Source organism: Geospiza fortis, unplaced genomic scaffold (genome assembly GCF_000277835.1).
Source record: "Geospiza fortis unplaced genomic scaffold, GeoFor_1.0 scaffold112, whole genome shotgun sequence".
Classification (NCBI taxonomy): domain Eukaryota; kingdom Metazoa; phylum Chordata; class Aves; order Passeriformes; family Thraupidae; genus Geospiza; species Geospiza fortis.
Window position 1 is genome coordinate 20708435 of NW_005054298.1, and position 22615 is coordinate 20731049.

At 38.8% G+C, this 22615-nt stretch overlaps 1 protein-coding gene across 1 annotated transcript in view; it reads left to right on the forward strand.

Moving 5' to 3' along the window:
* The first annotated feature begins 9689 nt into the window (after positions 1-9689).
* AGPS (alkylglycerone phosphate synthase) overlaps positions 9690-22615 on the forward strand; it is a 40798-nt gene continuing 27872 nt past the window's right edge. Inside the window, exons 1-7 of the mRNA XM_031058491.1 lie at positions 9690-9892; positions 10646-10735; positions 14359-14449; positions 18885-19005; positions 19077-19151; positions 20751-20822; positions 21624-21703. Coding sequence (XP_030914351.1) covers positions 9690-9892; positions 10646-10735; positions 14359-14449; positions 18885-19005; positions 19077-19151; positions 20751-20822; positions 21624-21703 — 732 coding nt within the window. The remainder of the gene's footprint in view (positions 9893-10645; positions 10736-14358; positions 14450-18884; positions 19006-19076; positions 19152-20750; positions 20823-21623; positions 21704-22615) is intronic.

A 22615-nucleotide genomic window follows, 5' to 3' on the forward strand; every position in this document is an offset into this window, starting at 1 on the left:
CGCTCGCGGGTGATGTAAATGGCTGAAGCCATTCACCGCTGCGGGGACTGGAGCAGAGCGAAAGAAGGTGGTCTTCAGCCTCTTACCTGTTTCTGTAGTAAGTGGGATGGTGGTAAAATGGGAAGTCGTTCATGGTCATCTGATTCACAGCTGTAGATGTGATGGAGAAGTTTTGTTTTTGTAAAATACTTTGAGGCTGCTCTAATGAGGAATGCAGCACGTGTGAAGAGCAAGGTCTATGTCTGGTCGCCTCGGTCCTCCTTTTCACAGAAACCTTCAGCTGATGTAAATACTGGCAGAGTGTGCTCATGCATTAGGTTCTAACAAAAGTTTCTTAGACATGAATAATTTTAGAGCTATGAAATACTTTCTTCTGCTTCTTGCTGTCTATAGTAGTATGGAGTCAGGTCACATAACACCAAGGGAAGACAGTCAAATTCTCTAGTTCAAAGTTATTTCACTGGTTCTTGGATTTTTTTTTCTGCTAGAATTTTTAAAAAATGTTATGGGTATAATAGCATTATGTAGTTCCATGTAACTTATTATTATGAAGCCACCTTTCTGCCTGGGTGGACTTGTATTAATTTTGTGACTTTCTTTCTTTTACTGCTCCCCCTTTCTTAGATGTGGATTTTCTATATGTGTGTTGGCTTGCTGTCTTACAAGAGCATTTTAAGGCTTAGGTTGTAGACAACCTCCTGTTCTCTCTTGAGCTCTGGGCAGGACCCAGTGTGTTAGTGCATGGGGGTAGTCCAGAGGCAGACTGGGCAAGCAGTGAATAGAAGAACTGTTCCTCGTTTGAGGAAAATCCATTCAGCCCATGCTTTGCTCTCAACTTTTTCAAAAAGAGAGCAAGGAATAGCCTGTATTCTCCTAACAGGAAGTTTGTGGCCTGAACTTGGCCTGCTTTGGGAGGACTGGGCTGTCATGCACATGCAGTCAGATGTGAACAGCTTTGAAAGCATTTAATTCTCATTGAGGGGAATTTGATGCGTGTGCTGCTCAGTGGGACAAATGGGTTGTTCTGAAGTTGCTGCCTTCCATATTGAGTTTTTGTTTGGTTTGAATCCAGGAAGAAATCACTGTTTCTGGAAAAATACCAGCTTAACTATTTTTCAGGGATTTATTTTAAATGGATTGCTGTATAATTTCTGCAGCCGGTTATTGCATCTGTGAAGAGCAGGAGAAACAAACTTCTGTGAAGATGCTTGTGACCTGGAAGGTCGCTTCTTTCTCTGTGGAAACACAGGCTTGGGGAACTTAACATTTGTACTTCTATAAGTTACTAACATTGCTCTCCCCTGGTTGGACTTGCTATAGGATCATAATGGATTCGTATTTTTACTCTAAATAACTTGATCTGGACTCAGAATAAAAATTTGCTGTGGGGGTTTAAGGAAACGCTTAGCTTGTTCTGGAAATTTGCTGGAAAGCTTAGCTGGTTCTTCACCAGAGGTACAACTTTCTTGCTGTACTTAGAGCCCAGCCTATTTGTATGTATAGAAACACAAAAAACTTAAAGGGAGCTTTATCTCAGTCCTAAGTTTCTGTCTGAACATCTGAGATATGGTTGAAACACACCTAAGATGCTGCATGTGAAAATTCTGAGACTAAAGTATATCTAGGATATGAGGATCGTGGTTGAGCTCATGTTTGAGGATAATACCCAGGTTTTGGAGTGGTGGAGGAGAAAGTTCTATTGCCTACACTGGTTTGAGGGGGGCAAGTCATGAATGCCTGAGTCTTGTTCTAGTGACTCCCAGCTAATCTAGAGCTGATTTTTATTTGTGAGGCCAAGAAAGTTACTGGAAGAATCTAGTAAAAATAGCTGACCTAGAGAGACTGTGCATGCCTACTTTTGGTAATATAAGGGCAATCTAAAGCTGGATGATGTTTGCTTGTAGTCTGTTGAATGCTAGTTCAGCTCTACTGCCTCTTTTGAACTGTTACTTTAATTTTTCCTAGCAAAGCTGTAGCCAAAATACCTTAAACAAAATTTTTGTTCTTTACACCTGTTGCATCTTTCCTGTAGTGTTTGAAATAGTAGCAAAGCTGTAGACACTCCTTTAGCAGATTCAGATGCACTCTCCTCATGTTGCATTTCTTCTGCAAGTAAATGGCTTTCTTTGATGGGAAAAAAACCCTTTACAGTACTTTAGGTCTGTGATCACAGAATTTTTTTTCAGGCTGTTTTTCTAACAGTCAGTAGACAGTGGCCTTTGAAAACATGGCTTTCTTGTTGGTAGTTCAATGACCAAACTGCTAAAGATCTTATCCAGACATTATTTCTCACCAGCCAGGGGAGGATGGAGAGTACACGTTATTGGCTGAAACTCTGTGGGTCTCGTCTAATTCTTCTTGCTTCCAAGTAAAAATGCCTTGGAAGACTGGGCAATGCATTTACATATTGATGTGTTTAAGGATTGTAACACACTTTCTACTTTTTCAAGTTTTAGTTATTGAGATGGGAAAATTCCTCAAAAGACAAGTAACTATGTATTTGTCTGAGTATCCTCTTGAGGGAAACCTTAGGCACTGTAAGAGTAGAGAGATGTTATTTCTTGGTGGCGTTCCTGGCTTAAATGTAATATTTTAATTGAGCATTGCAGTGAAGGCTGGAATGATAGTTACACAATGTGTGTTGAAGCCTGAAGAGGATTATAGGCATGATGAAAAAGTTGGTAAAACAATTGAGCTGGAAAACAACTCTTCATTGAAATTAGTTTTCCTGTCCTTTTATATTATGCTGTTGACTTTTATTGACTGGTAAACTCACTTTGCTGGTGAGACTTGAACTAAAAACTTAATTAATCTTCAGAATAACTGTGTATACATGAAGTGTTCAACCTGTACTGCTTTGGAAGCAGTCAGGTGCTACAACTTCCTAGAACAGAGTTGTACCAGAGTAGCTGCTGGGTGTGCTCAAGAGTCCCTTAGAGATGGAATATGCACTGGTGTTGAGCTCATCAAAACTTGTATAGTATAACTTACTCAAGCTTTCAATGCTTTGGTCTTTGTTAAAAGGGATAATTGATGAAGTTTAACTAAATGTTGACTCAGTAGCTTGTAGGCTTAAAATTTGTTCTGTACTAGAGCAACAGAAAGCCGGAGAGGATCTCCTGATTATCCTCTCTCTGTGGAGAAGCTGCTTTCTGAGGGGATGAAGAGAGGCTTGTAAATATCTTTTAATTATTATGGGCATACTGTTACACAGGGTAAACTAAGGGATGAGTGTGTAGTGAGCTGTGTGTTGAGTTCACAGGCAGGTTTTTCAGGGCAATGTGTTAATGTTGCTGAGCCTTCTTCATATAGACACCTGCAATTCTTGCTGCTAAGGATTATGATGTCATTATGCAGCGACATGAATTAACTCCTAAAGCATTGGTACTACTTGAATATAACAGTGTCTTCAGAGAGGCTTTGTATCTTACCCCCAATACTCTGAGTGCTCTTTGTTATAAAGACTTCATCCTTTAGAGAACAGTGTTTAAGCAACACGTGGTGCTAAGCTGTGTCCTGGTGCAGCTGATTTCTGAGTTTAAGGTGGTGAAAAAGGATGAAGAAGGAAAAGGCTGGTGGCACTTCACTAGTCTTAAGAAATCAGAAGAACCTGTTGCATTGAGGAAGGTGTGGCAGTTCACAGGAGGTTCTGTGGTTGCATCAAAGCAATTAATTGTTAGTCAGAGTTAATATTTGAGGAACAGATAAAGAAGATTCTCTCATGGAAACATTAACATGAAAAAAGTGTCATAATCTGATGGTAAAAGTGACTTCATATGTTACAGCAATTCCTGTCTAACACATAGCTCCAAGTAGTTGCATGTCAGGAAGATGAAATATAGGAAGTCTATAAAAATTTAAGTAACACAGTATGTATTGTTAGATCATTTGATACCAAGTGAGCCAAACTGGATATAGTCATTAGCTAAATTTTGTTAGAAAAAGAACCTAGATGGAAGTGTGAAGTGTTTAATATGTGAAGCTCAATATAGATTATTATATGGAAGCAAGTAGCAGTTTACAGCACAAACTGAAAGACTTTTGTAGATCAGCTGTTTGATATCTACTGAGATCTGAACTGTTATGTGCAAGAAAATCAATGTGTATATAGCTGTTTATTTAAACTTGATGTATTTATTTAAACTGAATAGAATTAGAATAATCTGATAATGCAATAGATTAAAGTAATTACTTGGACTAGAAGCTACTTTGAGCTGAAGCAAAGTAAGGAGATCAGTAGTGTAGTAGACTGCAGTCAACTAGACTTTCCTGAAGTGTTAGTGTACTGTGATGGTTGTCACAAGGGGTCTTGGGTGAAGGAAGAGACGAGATCCTTGACTCCATTATCAGAAGGCTTGATTTATTATTTTATGATATATACATATGCTATAACTATACTAAAAATAAAAAGCAGGAGGGCTTCTCAGAAGCTTGCTAAGCTAAGAATAGAAAAGTAAAGAATGAATAACAAACCCTGCTCTCTCGGACTGTGTCCGAGCAAGCTCAGTTCTGGATTGGCCATTATTTCTAAACATCTGAGCTGGGCCAATCCAGATGGACCTGTTGCATTCCACAGCAGCAGATAACCTATTGTTTACATCCCTCTTTGTAGAAAATAAATAATGCGGAGTATAAAAAATCAGTTGCAGGTTGAATGTGATGGACAAGCCTAATGCCTCTGTAGTGTTGTTATATGCAAAACTGGGCTGTTTGTGCAACACCATTGGGGTTCATGGTGTAGGCCAGAAAGTTTTCTTGAGCCATGGTGTATTTGCTACAAAGCATGCTAAAAGGTTCTCTATGGGATAGGTAAAAAGGTGTCCAGGAACTGAATTTACTTGTGCAGAAAAATGGCAGACAGTTGATTCCTTCATTAAGTTATTTCTTTTAAGACAGCAAAGCAGAACTCCTGATTTTGCAAGCTTTCAGAAAATACTTCTCAAAGGACTGATCTCTTTGTGCTGTTTCATTTACTGCCTGGAAGTAGCCATGTGTGTGCATTTTGTAGTAGAGCAGTGTCTTCAAAGATAAAAGTGAAACTGGTGTCAGCTGAAGTAGTAGGTGGAATAGAGAGAGCTTCTAGTAAAGTATTCTGTTGGATAAGAATCATCATTTGGCCAAGTGTTTACTGAGAAGAATGATTATAATGTCTTGGCTTTGCTTGATCTTTAATTCACCCTAATTAACTTTATTTATTGTGGAAGAACACTAGAGAAACACTAATTTCCTTATTCCTTGGGGCTTTGTTTACTACACTGTGGTGAAATGAAGAGTAATGAAATAGTCAAGGCTAAGAATGTATGTAAGGAAAGTGAACACCTGTTTTATCAAAACAGTTTAAAGAAAAGCACTGTGCTTTTGGGTACCTAAACTCTTGATGTTATGCCTAAAATCTGGTTGTCTGCATTTGCTGCTTCCTGTAGGTTTAAACTGTAATTAGGAGCCCAGGTTTGTGTTGTTGTGTTAGGTATTCAGCAAGCAGAATAGCAACTGAATTGGTGTATGTGCAGCTGCAGGTGCTTAGCTGGAAGTGTGGACTACAGACCCTAAAGTCTAAATAGCTTTGACTGATTTTTATAGATATATTTCCTGGAATCAGTTTGAAAGGCAGCAGTAAATACACAAACTTAGAATGTGTCTAAGGTTATAAAACAGGTGTTACCTGACTTCAGACTTGAGAACAATTATATTGGGTTTGCTGCAGGGAAGGTGTTCCAAGAGGGAAAAAGCGTAAGAATGACAAACACAGCAGATACTCTCTGCCTGGAGCGTGGTATTCCTCTCCAGATAAATGATGCTTTCACAAAGCAGTTCTTGAAACAATTCCTTGGGCTGCATGTTCTTTGTTTATTTCAGGCACCTGATGCTGATTTACTACTGGCTTCAGAAGCACTCTGCAGTGTTGCTTGGTTGAGAAATGTGACTCTGTAATCTGAACAGAGACACTGCTCCAGGGGAGAGGGAGAGGGATCTTCTGGTACCACCCATAGAAAGGGTTCTGAATTTCCAGCTGGGCGGGGCTGGATTGGTAACCCAAAGTCCAACTGGGGTAGGCTCTGAGGAATTGTTCCTTGGGTAATGTCTTCTTGTAACACCTTACCATAATACTGCCTCAGTATTACTGCACCCACACGCTGACTTTTGCAAGAACTCTGCAGCGTGCAAGACTGTGTTACATTAGGCAAATACTGGTGCTTAAGCCCATGTGGTAGCCCTTAAAATTGCCACTTGAAACTGATTTCCAGTAATCTGCTGGCTCTTCCATTGTGCAACAGAAGTGCCTGTGAATATTTTATGTGCATGGGATTTTAATGCTGTGTCCACTGGTGATTGAATTGACAGTGTCAGTGGTTATTGTGAGGAAACTGATGGAAGCATCTGGGCTTTGCTGCACCTGAGTCACATTTCTCCAGCTGGATTGAACTGCACATTCATCTTGCTTCTCCAAAGAAGCCTTGGCTATCTGTGGGAGATTCTGTGCTTATCCTTCAGCTTCCTTTGGGAGAGATGAGAACTTTTTCATCCAGTCACTGTGCCAATCTCTAAAACCTAAGATTTGAACAGTGTTGGCAGGTACAGTTTGTTGAAATAGTGTAGTCCCAAGGGCTCTGCCTGCCCAGCTGAGTGACTGGATTCTTCAGGAGCACTAGTTCAGCTGGTGAGCTGGGGGCCACCCTCCTGCCCCCCAGCTGTAAAAATCCTTATCCAGCAAGTCAAACTAGTATTTTAGTGTTGGGCATTGTAATGAAAGTGGAATATTTAAATTCACTTAAACTAGTCACACTGTGTTAATCTATTGTCACTGCTTCCATGGTGACTTGTTTTCTTTTAGGCAATATAATTTCGTGTATATATACAAGCATACACATCAAAAACCTTTAGCAAGGTTTGATTTGTACTACTTTGTATATTTCAGTAGTGAATTTCTATCATTTAAGTTAGAAGGCAAGAAAGTACTGGTCTGTTTCTACTATTTCTGACTAAAGCATTTCTCATTTCTGTCAAAAATGAGATAATGAGCTTGATATTTTGTTGAAGCTAATGTACTGAATAGGAAAGGTGTTGTCTTAAAATAAGACAGTTTGGGTACAATACTACAGTAACATTTAGTTTAAAGTGAGAATAATGTCAGATGTTGGTAAGAGTCTTGGCTATATATATATATATATTCTTGGAAAGGAGTCTGAGAAGAAAACCAGAAGGGTGCATAAATTATATCTTGCTACACATGCAACATCTATGTGCAGCATACTCATTCCAAAACCAGGCCTTCCTGTCTCCAAATAGAAACCTCAGACTTGCTCAGTAGAGTTTTGAATATAAAAATTGGATGCTTAAGTTTCTTGTTCTGATGTTTACCTGCCACAGGATCTAGTACTGCCCATTGTGTCTGGTGGTGTGAAATCCCCTGCCTTTGTGTTACAAGGTAGCCAAGATATTTGGGTCAACTATTCTTCTACAAACATGCAAACTGCTATTTTAGACTTTAGATTTTAATTATTATCATCACACCAATGATGGGAGCTATGTTGTCTGACAGAGTAAAGCTTTGTGTACCTAATTTTACTCAGGAATAGTTCAACCAGAAAATAAACTCTTAGGAGTTAAAACTCTTAAACTCTCTTCTGTATTTTAGAGCCTGATCAAAGTGCCAGGTGGTTTAACACCAACCTAGGAAAATAGGCCTTTAGAACAGGCAAGCGGATGGGAATGTGGTTAGTGTAGCAGAAAAACCTCATATCTGAGTCTTTGTGTCCTTAATTAATAATACCTCCCCATGATTTTGTGGGAAGTATCTGTCTGTACTGCTATCAGGACTAATGATAGTTTCAAGCCTGGCTATTATCAGTTTATCTCATGTCACCAGTTTCTTTAGGGCCTGGCCTTTTGTGTCTTGTTCTGATTGTCTCCAGATCTGCAGGTAGTTTCTCTAGCCTGTTTCATGCATCATTGTTGGCATATTTATTTTGGCACTGCCTTCCCTCTCTAAATTAGAGGGGAAGTTTGAGCCTTCCTCCATTTTGCTTAGTAATATCAAGTCCATTCTGACTTTATAGGAGTCAACAAACTACAGAGGTCAGGTATATAGAAATACTGCATTTAGTCAGCAGAGGGAGAAATCTTCCCTTGAGGAGGACTGTAGTGATTGGGGTTTGAATGGAACATTTAGTTAAAAAAAAGAAAAAAAAAGCTCTTGAGCTGGCCAATTCTGTGTCACCTTCTTCTCAGCTGGGAGCAGCTCCACTGTGTATGACTTAGATTCTTTGTGGACTATCATATAAATAAATGTAGCATTTATAAATATACATACATAGAAATAAGGGTAAAAAGTCTGCATCACATGCTGTAAGAGCCCTTGTTGATAATCTGTCACAACAGCACAGTAGCACAGGGCATTCCCATGCTATGGAACATGAGTGAATCCTTGTTCTTTCCTGTGTGAATCCTACATGTGTAAAGATCAGAGAGAGTGGGCAGCAGAAGAGGCTTCTCTATCTGGACAGCTCTGCTCAGTTTAATTTTGGCTGAAATTTTAGAACTAATTCTTCAGTATGGAAGAACAATATAGACTGGCTATTTCACAAAACTGTGTAGAGTAATTTCAGTACTCAGTAACTGATAAAAGTTTGCTTTAAGTGCCATATTTGTCAAAGGCTGGTTGAAATGTCTGAATCAAACAACTGTAATGAAATACATGACCATGGCTTTTTTATATTTGATTAATTAAAATCTTGCATACAGGCAGTTTGAAGAAAATAGATTTTGTTTGAGCCAAGTCTGTTGAATTGCAATGATAGTATGTCAGCAGCCTGTGTTAATAATACATTTATAATGAAAACCTTTGGTAATCAATCATCACATGGTTATCTTGCATGTAATGCTGGAGCTGAAAGTGGCTGAGGCAGTGCTTTCTCTCAATCACAAGGTCTTTTTGAAATGGTTACTCCTGATCATCTTACTCTTAGGCAGTCAGAGTAAGAGCTACATTTACTGTATATAGGGCAGGGAGGTGAATGATCTTTTGACAGAATTCTTTGAGATACATTTCTTTTAATTACAATTCAGTTTCTAGGTTAGTAATTTCATTTGTAATGTAAATAAATGGCAAGCTTTTAAAGCAAAGCTTGATGAACGTGTCATTACTAGTAGTGTATTTCTTAAGTCTTAAATACACTTAGACTGATACAGTTCTGATGACTTTATCATAGTTAAAGAGATTCTCTGATATGGTTGTGCTTAAAATTTTTAAATTTTCTGCTTGTATTTTGGCAGTTGCTAGTTTTGTTTTTACATATTTATAGTTTTATGCTATCACATTCTGGTTGTATTTGTTATTCTTGCACTTCTTGAGGTTTTGTTGTTTATGACTTTCAGTCCAAATGTGTCTCAAAGTTCCTCATCAACGGAATGTTAAGAATGCTGTGGGATTGCAGTAGTAATGGCAAGCAACTAAAATCATTATTCTCTGTCAAGAAAATAAATTTAAATACTAAATGTCTTTTTTATTCTGAAAATATTTAGATGTTACCTATTTGTATGTTGATGTTTATGTATAGAGTGAAAACCAAGCATCTTTCACACCTTACCTTTTCCAGCTGGAAAATATCACTGTGTCACTAGTGATCTAATCCTGTTTTTCTACACAGAAGAAAAACAAACAGACAAATCCCTTCAGTCCCAACAACCCCATGTACTGCTACAGGCTGGAGGCGGAGGGCTGGAAAGTGGCCCAGCAGAAAAGGACCTTCAGGTGCTTGTCAGCAGCCAGCTGGAATGAGCCAGGCTGTGCCCAGGTGGCCAAGAAGGCCAAAGGCATCCTGGCCTGCATCAGCAATGGCGTGGCCAGCAGAGCTAGGGCTGTGATCATCCCCCTGTTCTCAGCACTGGTGAGGTCACACCTTGAATCCTGGGCCCCTCACAACAACAAAGACATGGAGGGGCTGGAGTGTGTCCAGAGAAGGGCAGTGGAGCAGGTGAAGGCTCTGGAGCACAGATCTGATAAGGAGCGGCTGATGGAGCTGGGGTCGTTAAGGCGGGAGGAGAGAAGGCTCAGGGGTGACCTTGTCACTCTTCACAACTCCCTGTTGGGAGGTTGTAGCCAGCTGGGAGTCAGCCTCTTCCTCCAGGTAACAGGAGACGCAGGATGAGAGGAAATGGCCTCAAGCTGCGCCTGGAGAGAGGTCCAGGTTGGACATCAGGGAGAATTTCTTTGCTGAAAGGGCTGTCAGGCATTGAAACAGGCTGCCTAGGGAGGTGGTGGAGTCACCATGGAAGTGTTCAGGAAATGACTGGATGAGGCACTTAGTGCTGTGGTTTAGTTGGCATGGTGGTTGGTGAAAGGTTGGAAATAATGATCTTAAAGGTCTTTCCCAACCTTAATGATTCTATGATTCGATACAGTGTGCAATGACTTAAGCTGGTGGTTCCTTTTATAGAGCATCTGGTCTTTCAAGTCATAGGATGCAATCTGAAGGAGTAATGGTTGTGGTTTCAGAATTTCTTTTGGCTCTAAGCTATACACTTTTGATGTGTACTTGATTTCTTGAATTGCTGTCTGGTAAGACTTTCCCAAAAGCATATAACAGAAAAGCATTTTGGATCTGCAGTATGCTAATATTGTCACTCATATTTTTTTCCCCTTAAGGCAAGAACTTTTGAAGTGGAATGGATGGGGATATAATGACTCCAAATTCATCTTCAATAAGAAGGGTCAAGCAGAATTCACAGGAAAAAGGTAAGTTGAAAATTTATGTAAATGAAGCATCTTATTTAGTGGTTTATTTGAAAAGAGTTTAAAAGCTGCACAGTACAGTTAATTCAAAGAAGGCAAAGAAGTTGCTTCATTTCATAGGATAGGCTATTCCGCATTTAACAGCTTTATGGAAGGCTATACATAGGAGTCTGACATAGTAAAATAGGCTGTGGGACTTATTGAAATGTTTATTAAAATGTTATAAAGACAAATTAATGTGAGTCTTCTCTGTAACTTGATATAATCTGTGGGTTAATGAAATCACACTGAGAATCTGCACCATGTTCTAAAGCGTTAGATAACATGCAACACAACAGTGCAGTTTTGAGAATCTCTTGAGCATCAACTAGTTGCTTTATTAAATTCCCACTTTGTTTTGGGTTTCTTAACCACTGCTCATGGAGCTACTTTATCCTCTGAACTTAAAAATAAAAACTGCTCTTCAGTTGTATGTTGTGTAGTGGCACCACTTCCTATTTATTACCCTCTAACCCTTTATGCAGCAAGCCTGTTTTGAGAAATATATTTTTTGCAGAACGACATAAAAATTAAGGCTAGTTGGGGATCTCTCCATTTTGTTCCAGTGGAATTTAAACCTATTGCCATCTTTGTGGTTTGGGGTTTTTTTCCTTCCTGATTGGAAAGTAACCTTACAGTCTCTTCCCTGTTTTAAAAAATACACTTTCCATAAGAGTTAAAAGAATGCAGAAGAGAAATAAAATTCTGTCTTTCCTAAAAATTCCTTCCTAGTCTTTGAGTCTGTAAACTTGCATGAATTAGTTGAGTCAAAGCTGCAAAAACCTAACTGGGATCTTGAGCGCTTCAGTTGTTAATTTTTTGATTTCAGGCCCAAATTAAAATGCAAAGCCTTGTATAAGCTAGTTCACTGTATAATATTAGGGAGATTGTGTACAGAAAATCAGAGCACACTAAACAAGAAAGAAGATAAAGGTCAGGAATTCTGTTTTTTTCAGGAGGAAGCATCAAGGCTTCTTGACTGCTATGTGACTGATATGTACATGTTCTAGAATGGTGGGTTTTTTTCCCCATCCACACTGTTGCTAACTGAGACATAACCTTAGAAATACCTTCTTGGGCCATACCAGTATAATTTCTATGAAACAGTTTGCCACAGTGGCAAAAGGAGAGTGTTTGAAATGAAAACAGGAGAATGAGCATGGGGGGTGTAGATGCCTCATCCTTTCAGTACCGACTAACAGGTCTGTTGTCCATAAGTCTGTCTAATAAGCTCAAGTGTGCTTGTACTGCCTGCCTATGCATTATCCAGTGGCAGCAAGTTCGAGGTTCTGGTTGTGTAAAGTACCTGTGTTTTGCAACAGGCATCCCTTACTGTTTTGCAGGATTAGGTGGATGATAGTTTTTCAGCCTATCTACTGTGCTATTGATTTATAAGACTCAGTTATAGCCTTTCTTGCATTTTCTCTCCATACTTGTGGTGTCTTGGGCCCTTCAGTCTCTGCTTGTAAGGCCCTTTGGTCTGTACAGTTGTTCTCTGCACCCTTTCCAGCTCCACTGGATCTTTCTGCAGACAGGGACAAAAGCTGTGTGCAGCACTCAAGGTTTTGATATAGCAGTGTTCTACAGAGCAGCAGAAAGAGATGAACTCTCTTCTTTCTTACCCCTGCCCAGATAGTGCATACACTGTGGGCTGCTGTTGTATGTGGTCAGTGAAGATGCCATGATACTGACTACCAGTGGGGTTCTGCCAAACATGCAATAATGCTTTTCTTTCAGCTGTTGCAATTACCTTAACTTCCATGGGCTTTTTTTTTGTCTGCTTAGGTTTTTTTTTAAGGTCCTGAGTTCCTGTCAGTGTGATCAATAAACTTAAACTTATGTTATCCTTCAGCCTGTAGAAGAACCTTTTCTTCAGCACTGTAGCAGTCTATTTTTGTAAATAACTTTGGGATGAACACCTGTGGAAATATAAAGGCGTGTGGGATTTCATGTTCATTGTATCCCTTTTATTCACTTTCTGGTTTTACACCCTGATAAAGCTCCAAGGATTAGTGAAGCAGGATTCCCCTTTATGAAAGTTGTTTTGATTTTCCCTAACCATGTGTTAAATGATCTTTTTTGTTATAGACTGCCATCTCCACAGGGATAGATGGTACTTGCTAGTCTGAGCAACTGAAGCTGTTTTTGGAGTGTGTCTGTGGCAGGTGGTTTTTGGGGGGCTTGCACCATCATGTGTGTGCCTACAAAGCCTGCTTCCTGATCAGTCATGCATTGCAGTAAACTAACTTATTCTGTGCTGTGACTTCTGTCAGTGTCTTGACTTAAATGTTTTGGGGTTTCTGATAGCTTTAGCTGTCTTTTGAGTAAGTGATTAAGGTTACCCTCGAATCCAGCTGTAATGATAGTTTGGCAATACTAAGAAGTACGTCTGGAGAAGAAAGCACACGAAGCTGACCTGGGTCTCTGCCTTCATTGCAAATTCTTGATGCAAATGCGCTAAACTTTCATTGCTTATTGCACTTTCCTCTTCAAAAAATTCAGTTAATTTTTGTATGAGTTTGATGAAACAATAACAGCTGTCATAGGAGGAATGACTGAATACTCTCTTCCATGCTGAAGAGTCTAGCTTGAGTTAAGGTTGTTGCCTTGTAATTCTAGGATTAGAGCAGGAGGTTTGTCAGTAGAAGAGCTGAAGGAGTAGTTGAGATGAGGAAACAAAAAGAATTGATCATTTTGTGTAACAGGTGACTCAGTTGTAGAGTTGGTTGCACAGCTGTGAAGGGCAGGGTCATAACTGGATTTACAGTGACTGAGTGATCTTAGAGGGAAGACCCAGTTAGGTCTAATGCAATGACCCAGGTGAAGACTATGGTAAGGATTCTCAGCTGCTAAAAGCTCTTAATATCAAAGGAAGATCTTATTTCTTCTCTCTTCTGGGAATACTTTTGAACACATAAACATGCTGAAGGTGTGTATATGTATACAATTAGTAGCAGTAGTTTCTTGCTGTTTTCAGTGTTTTCAGTCCCCAGCCTTCTCTGTTTTCACATGTGGTGCGCATGGTCAAAACCAGCTCCTCTGTCCCTTGTCTGTAAGTCTGCATTTGTCACATGGCTAGGCTCTTGCCAGACAGTTTGTGCTGGAAATAATTTTACAGTGCTTGATGGATTCTGATGCATTTTGATGATGAAGGGGGAGCTTCTAATACTGTTTCTGTTTTCTTGGAAGTGTAAGGTGTACTGAAATGGGTTTGTGTGTCTGAGACTGCTGTTCCATTGCAGTGTGTCCTCTGTCTGTAACCAGCATGTAAACTTGGGTGCTGCTTTCTACACTGCTGCAAGGGAGAAACCTTTCTAAAGAGTGGTGGGATGGGATAACTGAAAAGCCTTATGGCCAAAGCAAATGATACCATGCTGACAAATGATTTGATTCTGTGTGAAGTAAAGAACAGCTAAATACAATGAAATATGCAGTTGCATGGAAAGTGAATGTGCAGAAGCCTTGCAGGCTTGTAGGTAAAGAGTTTAATTTAAAACTTCTGTTTGTGCATACATAGAACTGAAAGAAGTGTATCTGACATACATTCTTTTAATTTAAAATGACCCTATGTAATATTGACTTTTCAGGTACAGATTAGGTGGTATGGTATTACCAACTTTTAAGGAATGGATAGAAAAAACCTTTGGAGCAAGTCTGGAGCACAAAACTACCTCTAGAGTAAGTAAATAGCTGAACCAGTTCCTTTGAACATTAGTCTTGGTGATAATCAAGACAACACTGTTAAAGATGATTCAGCTGTCACACATAATTGATTTAAATATAGTGTATTAATACTTCAGAGTTTTTGGGAAAAAGAAGTTGGTGTAGAACTACTATTTGAAACCTTATATGTCTTAGCATGACTTGTGGTTTCAGGGTAACTGGTAGTACATTTATTGAAATGAAAATTTCCAACACAGGGAGTTTTTGTCCTGCCTGTAGCTTGCATTTCAAGACTGTAGAAAGTGTTAGCCCAGAGGGAATTGTTTATACAACATCAATGTTATTCATGATAACAGAGATAGAAAATACAGGAAGTTAAACTGTGATGTGTTTTTGGTGTATTGAAAGATGTCAAAGTTCTTATTTGACAGTAATTTTTATTACATGTCTGGGTGCTGAAAACTGACTACCAGAATACTCAAGATTGAAATGAATGTTTTCAGAAAAATAACACATTGGGAATGTTCTGGGTTTTGGAAGTCATACATACTTTGCTTTTTAGAAAGAGTAACTTAACTTAGAGTCAGGAGACCTGGCTCCCTAATTAGAATCCCTTTGAAGCTTCAGGTTCTTGTCTAGATAGCTGCTAAAACCGTATTGGAAGCAGGCTATGCTTGTATTGTGGGTGTAGCAACCCAGCTGTGGGTAATGGTTCTACTCATCCCTTGAGTGAGTTCGAGTTTGAAGCACATGATCTCATAGAGCCTCAAAACCTAAGTATTTCTTCAGTCTTCTATTAATCAAGACGTTATTTCATCTGCTGTGGTTTACAGGATCTCCACCTGCCAATACATTTTGAAAAATTCATCTGGATGTGTTTTGTTGACCAGGGTTGGTCTTAACTGACCACTTTAACTTGCTGTGAACACAGGTCTTGTGACCTCTCTTATTCCCTTTTTACATGCAGACAAAGGATAGAGCAAAGCAGAATTGCAGGACAAGTACATATCTTTTAATAATACCCTGATTCCACAGGCCATCTTGCAGACCAGCTCCCCAGGATATCTGCCAGCAATGTTGAGTGCTTTTCTGTTGTGTTGTGCCCCTCTGGTTTTAATGGTCTTGTAATGTCAAACAGGCTGACTACCTTGATATGGGATAGGACTCTTTGGAGTCTCCAGTATATACCTGGAGTTCTCATAGCTAGTCTCAAATACTGCTGCAGGTCCCTCATTTTCATGGCTGCCATGACTCCAAGGTGTATTTCAGGTTGTCACCCTATGCTGGGTTTTCAGCTTCTGCTATCCCCCAAGCATGAAGAAACTCAGATACAGGAGCAGCAGTAGGGAAGCCATCTCTTGGTTCATTTTTGTGGGAACTCAGCACATCCCTCTGGATGTCCAGAGTTGCCAAGGACCCCGTCGGGGGGCTCGGAGACCCTGGCATGCTGCCCAGAACACCTGGTGGCTTGATTTTGATCCTTCCAGCGAATTGCCAGCTTGGCATGGGGATGTGAAAGCCACACAGGTTTGAATGGTGTAATAACAGGGTGTTCACAGCGTGAAAATGTAGATTTTGGGATTTTTGGTATAGGGGTTATGGGGACAAGAGGGAGGAATCTGTGCCATCTCCTCCTGCCTCCGTCATGTAAGATTGGAGGGTTCCCTGTTGCATGTGACTTTTGTGTTTTAATTAATAGCAGTTAATATACCTGCTTCTGTGATCTTCAAGATCTGTTGATGCTCTTTATTTTTTCAGGCCAAACTTAACATAAAGAGCAGTTTAGTCCTAGTTTACATAGGTTTGCTGAGTAGCTTTTCATGGTGCAAATTTTAAGATACTTCAGTCCTATGAAAATAAATAAAGATATATTTTTGTTTGTCACTGTGTGTAAGATTTTTGTAGATAAATATTAACTTTTTAATCTTGAAGATTAAAAGATTAAAAAACTTGTGGAAAAGTTATAAAAATCAAGAGGCTTAAAACCATCTACAAAGAATTGTTACAGCTGTTAAGTATTCATAGTCTCAACAACAAAGATCTTCAGGCACTTAGTGTTCAACTTGATACGAAATAATTCTGTCTATGGAAATCCATGAAGAAACAAAAGTTTGAAGTCTAAAATTTAAACACAGCTAGCAAGGGTTTTTCTTTAAACAAAGGATTTGAAGATCGTTATTTGGTACCCATTTGTTTCTTGTGTTTCCTGTGTTGCTATCAGAGTTCTTTGGGCTAGCAAGCAGCACTGTGTGAAAGTGCATTAAGAGCAGAATAGTAAGAGCAGCAGTTCAGTACCAGATTTACATCATGTTTACTGTGACTGGCTCCTAAAATCCAGGTGTCTTCAGTAGTGGAGTGCCTCTCACTTAACAGCACCTAATTTCAGCTTCTGTGTTTGTAGATGACAAGATTAATATATTGAGGGAAAAGGCTTTTTTTAGCTGTCTGACGCCTTATTTCAATAATTACAGCATTATCCTTAAAGCAAGTCAGGATGGCACATATGCTCTTCCAGAAGTCAAATCACTGTTAAAACTGCATTTTCTTTGTCGTATGTTCCACATGAAAATTCTAACCCAAACTTTTGGCTATCCACTTGAACCTGTGACTGATGCCAGCTATTGCTAATGAACATCTCATGCAGCTATTTCTTTCTGAATTATTCCTGTCAGTACTCTTAATTTCTCCATAACCTTATATAGTTTTTGTAAGGTGGACAGTCCATCACAATGATACAACTTTCCTGATAAGTTTAAATCTTACCTTCATCAGCTCTCACAACTTTTAGACTCAACCCGTTCAGAATAGAGGGCTGCTGTTTTTGCCATATATTGGCAAAAAGTATTAGCTGCTCTGAAGGTTATGTAGAGCAAAGATAGGCAAAATTCTGCTCTAGGAAAGAAAACTTTATTGTGAGTATACTTTTTGTAGAAGGCAAACTTCAGAAGATGAAAGCACAGTGAGTTCCATTTTGCTATTCTGTGTTTGTCACGAAGCACAGGTAGGGCTTGTCAAAGAGATGTCTTAAATTTCTTTGACTAGGTGGGACATTACTGCACAATACTTTTTGATGGTAGGGTTGCAAATGAGTTCTTTCTGGCATCTTTCCTGAGAGCTTTATAGCAAAAGTGCAAGCACATTCTTCTCTTTGGGTTGATGTCAGTTCATTTTCCAGCAAGACTTGCATGGAAGAAATGTGAAAGCAGTGCACGCTTTTAACTAATTTTTGTTCAATCCCTGATTTTTAAAAGTGTATTTAAAATAAAAGATATGGTGGTAAAAAAACCTCTCAGTTCTGCTCTCAGACTTGAGGCATTTAGTTAACAGGAAATAAGACTCTTGACCAACATTTTCTTTTGCAATAAGTCTTGAAGTCAAGAAGTTACATTTTAGTTATCAGACAAGCTTTTTATCTAATTAAAGAACTCTTTAATTAGAGGCCATTTGTGATAGAAGACATATTACTTTAGGGAGATTACTCATATTTGCTCCATTTTTAAGGAGAGAAAAAAAGGCGTGGTTTTTTTGAATCTTCAAAGCATGTAAGAGTCTTACACTTAATGTCTGCAAAATATTTTTTTTAATCTGGATCATGTAAAGAATTCTTGTTCTCTGAGTGGGTTTAAAAAGTTAACATGTGAACTACATTCTTCCATGCCCAGTAATTGGAAGTGAAGTTCAGAAAAGAGAGTTAAGTGGTTGTGTCTAACTTTGAGAAGTTGTAAGAGTACTAGACAAGACATGTGTTGGAAAAACCTGGAAGGAATGGGCTGTTAGAAAATCTGAAGCAGAGGTTTTCCCTCTGGTTTACAGAATCTTGATTTAAGGTCTGTTGGTAAGTCAGAATGTCCTGTGTAGATTCTTGGAAAGAAGAACACCTTTCCCAGGTGTTCATCGGGACTTTAGATGGAGACACCTCTATGCATGTGACTCAAACATGGGTTTTATGGGATCTTTCTTATAGGTGAGGTCTGCTTAATGCATGCCAGTTATGTTATATCAGTCAATCTTAGTTTTGCCTAGCACGACTTCTGATTAGGCTTTGGTTCAATTTGGATTTAAATCTCAGGACATGGAGGGGAGGTATGTTCGTGAAAACAGAACTGTAAGTAGAAGAATTTGCATTGTGTAGTGGCTTTAGTATGTATTCTGGTACCTTGGGAAGTCTTAAGAAGAGAATTTGTTCAGTATGCATTCAAAAACTCATGTATTTCTCCACATTTATCAGGAGAAAGAAAGGTAAGAATGTGGTACTGAAATAAAACTTGTGTGCAGAGTAGGACAAGCTGGATTGGTGGTTTGAAGATGTGAAGGAGAACTGATGTCTTTCTGATATGGAATAGATGTGTTTGGGTATCAGTCAGTGTTAGCCTGTTTTTCTTACTTCTGTTGTACAGAAATACTGTAAGAGTGAACTTACCTTCAGTGAATTTATTTTCTTGTATTGTAGGCATCCTTAAATGTTAATGATGTACCTCCATCCATTGTAAATGAAGAATTTCTTCAGGATCTTAGAGCCACTAAAATCTCATATTCCCAGGATGCAGAAGATAGGGTATTCAGAGCTCATGGTAAGAGAACTTCATTTGTATAACTGCTGCTTTCAACACTTTCTTGTTTGACCTTATTGTTTGTGTTCCAGGCCACTGCCTACACGAGATATTTGTACTCAGGGAAGGAATGTTTAAGCGAATTCCTGATATAGTTGTATGGCCTGGTAAGTTTTTATTGTCATCTTCTCCCTTCTGAGCTGGGCCATTGTTTACTAAACCTTTGTGCTTTCTGGTGAGGGGAAAACTGCCTCTTGATTCCCTGACTTCACTCATCTTTACAGAAACTGAAGGAATTTTCTCATGAATGGTAATCATGATTGTTTAGGATCTGGACTGCAGGTTGTGTCTGTGAAATCCTATCATTTTGTAGAGAAGTCAATTTGTTATTAAATATAGCTGAAGTTTGTTGGCTGATGAATTCACCACTTAAATAAGCACTGTGTAATGTGAACGTCTATGTTCAGCAAGAGCAGTTGTCAAAAATGGCAGTCTCAATTTTGGGTTCTAAAGGTGTACATGATGCTAGAAGGGTAGTGAAATGTTTGCACTGAAGAACTTTTGGTTTTGTCATGCTGTACTTTAATAAAAAAAAAGTGTAACACCTGTAACTCCTATCAGAACACTTCACAAAAGATCAATGACTGGAAGAAAGAGCAGTGCAATCTGAGTATAGGCTAGGCCTGCTTCTTTCTGTCTAGTAAAAGGACACAAATGCTTTTTTTTTTCTTGAGTCATGTGTCCTCTCGTCACTAGGAGCTACTCCATGTGTGCCATTTTTCAATAGTGAACCAAAAGGTCATGTGATCTAAGTAAATGTCAGTTTCTGTTCAGTTGTATGGTTCCAACTCTTTTGTTAATTTTATAACTTCGATAGCTGCACTGCATTAAAAATCCCAAAATTTCTTGTAAGAACTTAGTCCTACTGAGTTTTTCCTCCTTTATTTAGAGGAAAAAATCACATATGGGAAGCATGAAAAGAGGCACTATAAGATGAAATTCATTACTTGAGGCCAGCTGCTTGAGAGCATTGGTGACTGTGAACAGTACTTGCCACAACTTCTATTTTGTGTAGCTCCAAAAGCTGAAACAAAAATGATTAACTACCTTCATTTAACACATCTCTGTATGACAAGAGCAAAGCAGCCAGAGTTTGGAAACTATTTATTTAGTCCTGCTCATCCTTTGCTGTTTGTACAAACTCATGTATGCAATGTATTTGATCCCTTTTTTGATCCTTTTACTTGGCTGTGCACAAGCATTTCCACCTCCCTCTTTGACCAGGTACAGAATGCATCCTGGAAAACTAGATTTCATCAGCAACTCCTCTTCTGTAACTGAATGTCATTCAGGAAGAAAGAAATGTGCTGTTCATCTCTCAGAAGAGATTTATTTCTCACTTAAAATAAATCGGACAGGCTGTTTTCAATAAAAGCTTTACATGTGATTTGTTCTCCAAAATACCTAGATGAATTGTTAACTGTTTGGTGGCCCATCTTGCCCTGAGAATTCGCAGGAGTTCTCAATCCATGAGTAGAGCAAGAGACTAAGACTGTAGTTAGTTCTTCAAATGTAGAATTGTTTGAGTCTAAACTTTACTCTATAACTGGTAATTCTAAGCCCAGCTCTTATTTAGTGCCTAACTTTGAAATGTCTTCCCTGCTAGTGTTGGAAAAGGGGCTGCTGCTTAGTGAGACTGCAGTATTTAGTAATAAGCACAAATAACAAGCATAAAGTCTGTTTTTTAACTGTTTGTTCTTTTTTAGTTTGCCATGAAGATGTAGTTAAAATTGTGGAATTAGCCTGCAAACACAATCTCTGCATAATACCATTTGGTGGTAAGTGAAATTATGAAATCTCCTAACTGTTTAAGGTTATCCATGAAAATGTCTTCAGCTTTAGTTTAAATATGTGTTCTTCATTACTTGTGCTCTGTTCCCACAACGTGTATAAATCGGGGTTTTGTTGCACTGTTGAAATTCAAAGTTTCAGAGAGGATTGTGGTCAAACACTACCTCAAAATTATTCTAATTTCCTTTTAGATGTTGTTCAGTAGAAACTCCTGTTTCAAGGGGTTTTCAGGAAGTGTTCCAGATACAGAGTACAGCTAAAGGCCTGTACAATCTGTGTCCTCCACAGCCTAAAGAATTCATAAAGGACTTCCAGCTTTCACTGGGGATGTCTTCTCCTCTAAGCCTGCTGAAGTAGAGTTGTGAGCTACCTTGTTTTAACATGGAGCTTAGGAAACACAGGGTTTTGGCTTTCATGAACTCATTCTGTGATAAGGTTTTTGTCAAGAAACTATAGCTCTCTGTTTCTTGAATGGCTTTGTAATTTCTTATCCTTGTTTGTTTTAAAGCTGTGTGCAGGGCTTAACAGAAGCAGCTGAGATGGTCACAGAATGTCATGTTTGTTATGGAGTGCTTCTAAAGCATTGCTCAGCTCCACAACTGCCTTGATTTTGTGAAACCTGGAGAAGGGGCAGCCTTAAGAGGGCTAATCACTAGCCTCAAACAGTTAACTTCAGTGATCTTTCTTTATTCAGTTCTATATCAGAAAGGAAGGGAGAGAAGCATTCTATTGGAAGAAAAGCTACCTGAGAATTTTATGATCACAAAATATCATTCCCATATTTGCAGGAGGGACAAGTGTCTCTAGTGCCCTCGAATGTCCTGAAGAAGAAAAAAGAACAATTGTGTCCCTGGATACATCACAAATGGTATGATCTCTTAAAGTTTTATTTTAATTTTTTAAATCATTCTACAGTTACTTGGGTGATCACTACAGAATGACATTTCTTTCTTTTCCAGAATAAAGTAGGGATGGAAGTATTAATTATCACCATGATTATTAAACTGGTACTCCTTCAGTTTGTTTTTCTGATATTAGTCCTGTACTACTTCACATGACCTGTATATATTCAATAAGAAAAAATAAAATCACTGTTAAGCCTTATAGCAGCTTCAAGTGATCAAATTCAGAGAAAGCTCCTCTTCTTCTATACTGGAATTTGTATCTGAGGATAAATGAAAGACCAGGAGGAAGTTGTTATTGCAAATTTCACTAGTTCTTGCATTAGACTTCAAATTACTTAAAGCAAAGATTGATAAGGTGACCTAATATATATAAATCAACTTGAAGGATAAACTTTCAAGAAATAACTGGGGTTTTTGTCTAGATAGCATCTTGAGAATGTGAAGTTCATAGCTTTATGGCAGTCTAGAAATGAAGTTCTGTAAAATTTATTGCTAGTTTTCATCTTTTCATTATGAAGGAGCTTTGTACTTTTAAAATGGTAGATTTATGGCTACTTGGTAATGAGATGCTTCAGAAACAGCTCTGTATCTTTGATGTAAGGCTCTACTGCCTTCAGGTACTTGCTGAGCTTATTAACTCCTTTAGCCTTGAAGGTAAGACCTGGGGTTTGGCTCAGTTTTCTGCACTCAGTAGTTCTTCAGTTAAACAAAGTGATTTTTTTCTGCAGAGAAGGTACTTGTATGTTGAAGGAAGCTCTTCAGGTGTCTATGTAGAATGAAATCCAACAAGTGACTAGTGACTCAGGCCTTCATTTGAACTCCTTGATTTATAGCCCATAGCTTTGACTTCTGTCAGGTTTAGGTGTGGCAAGGAA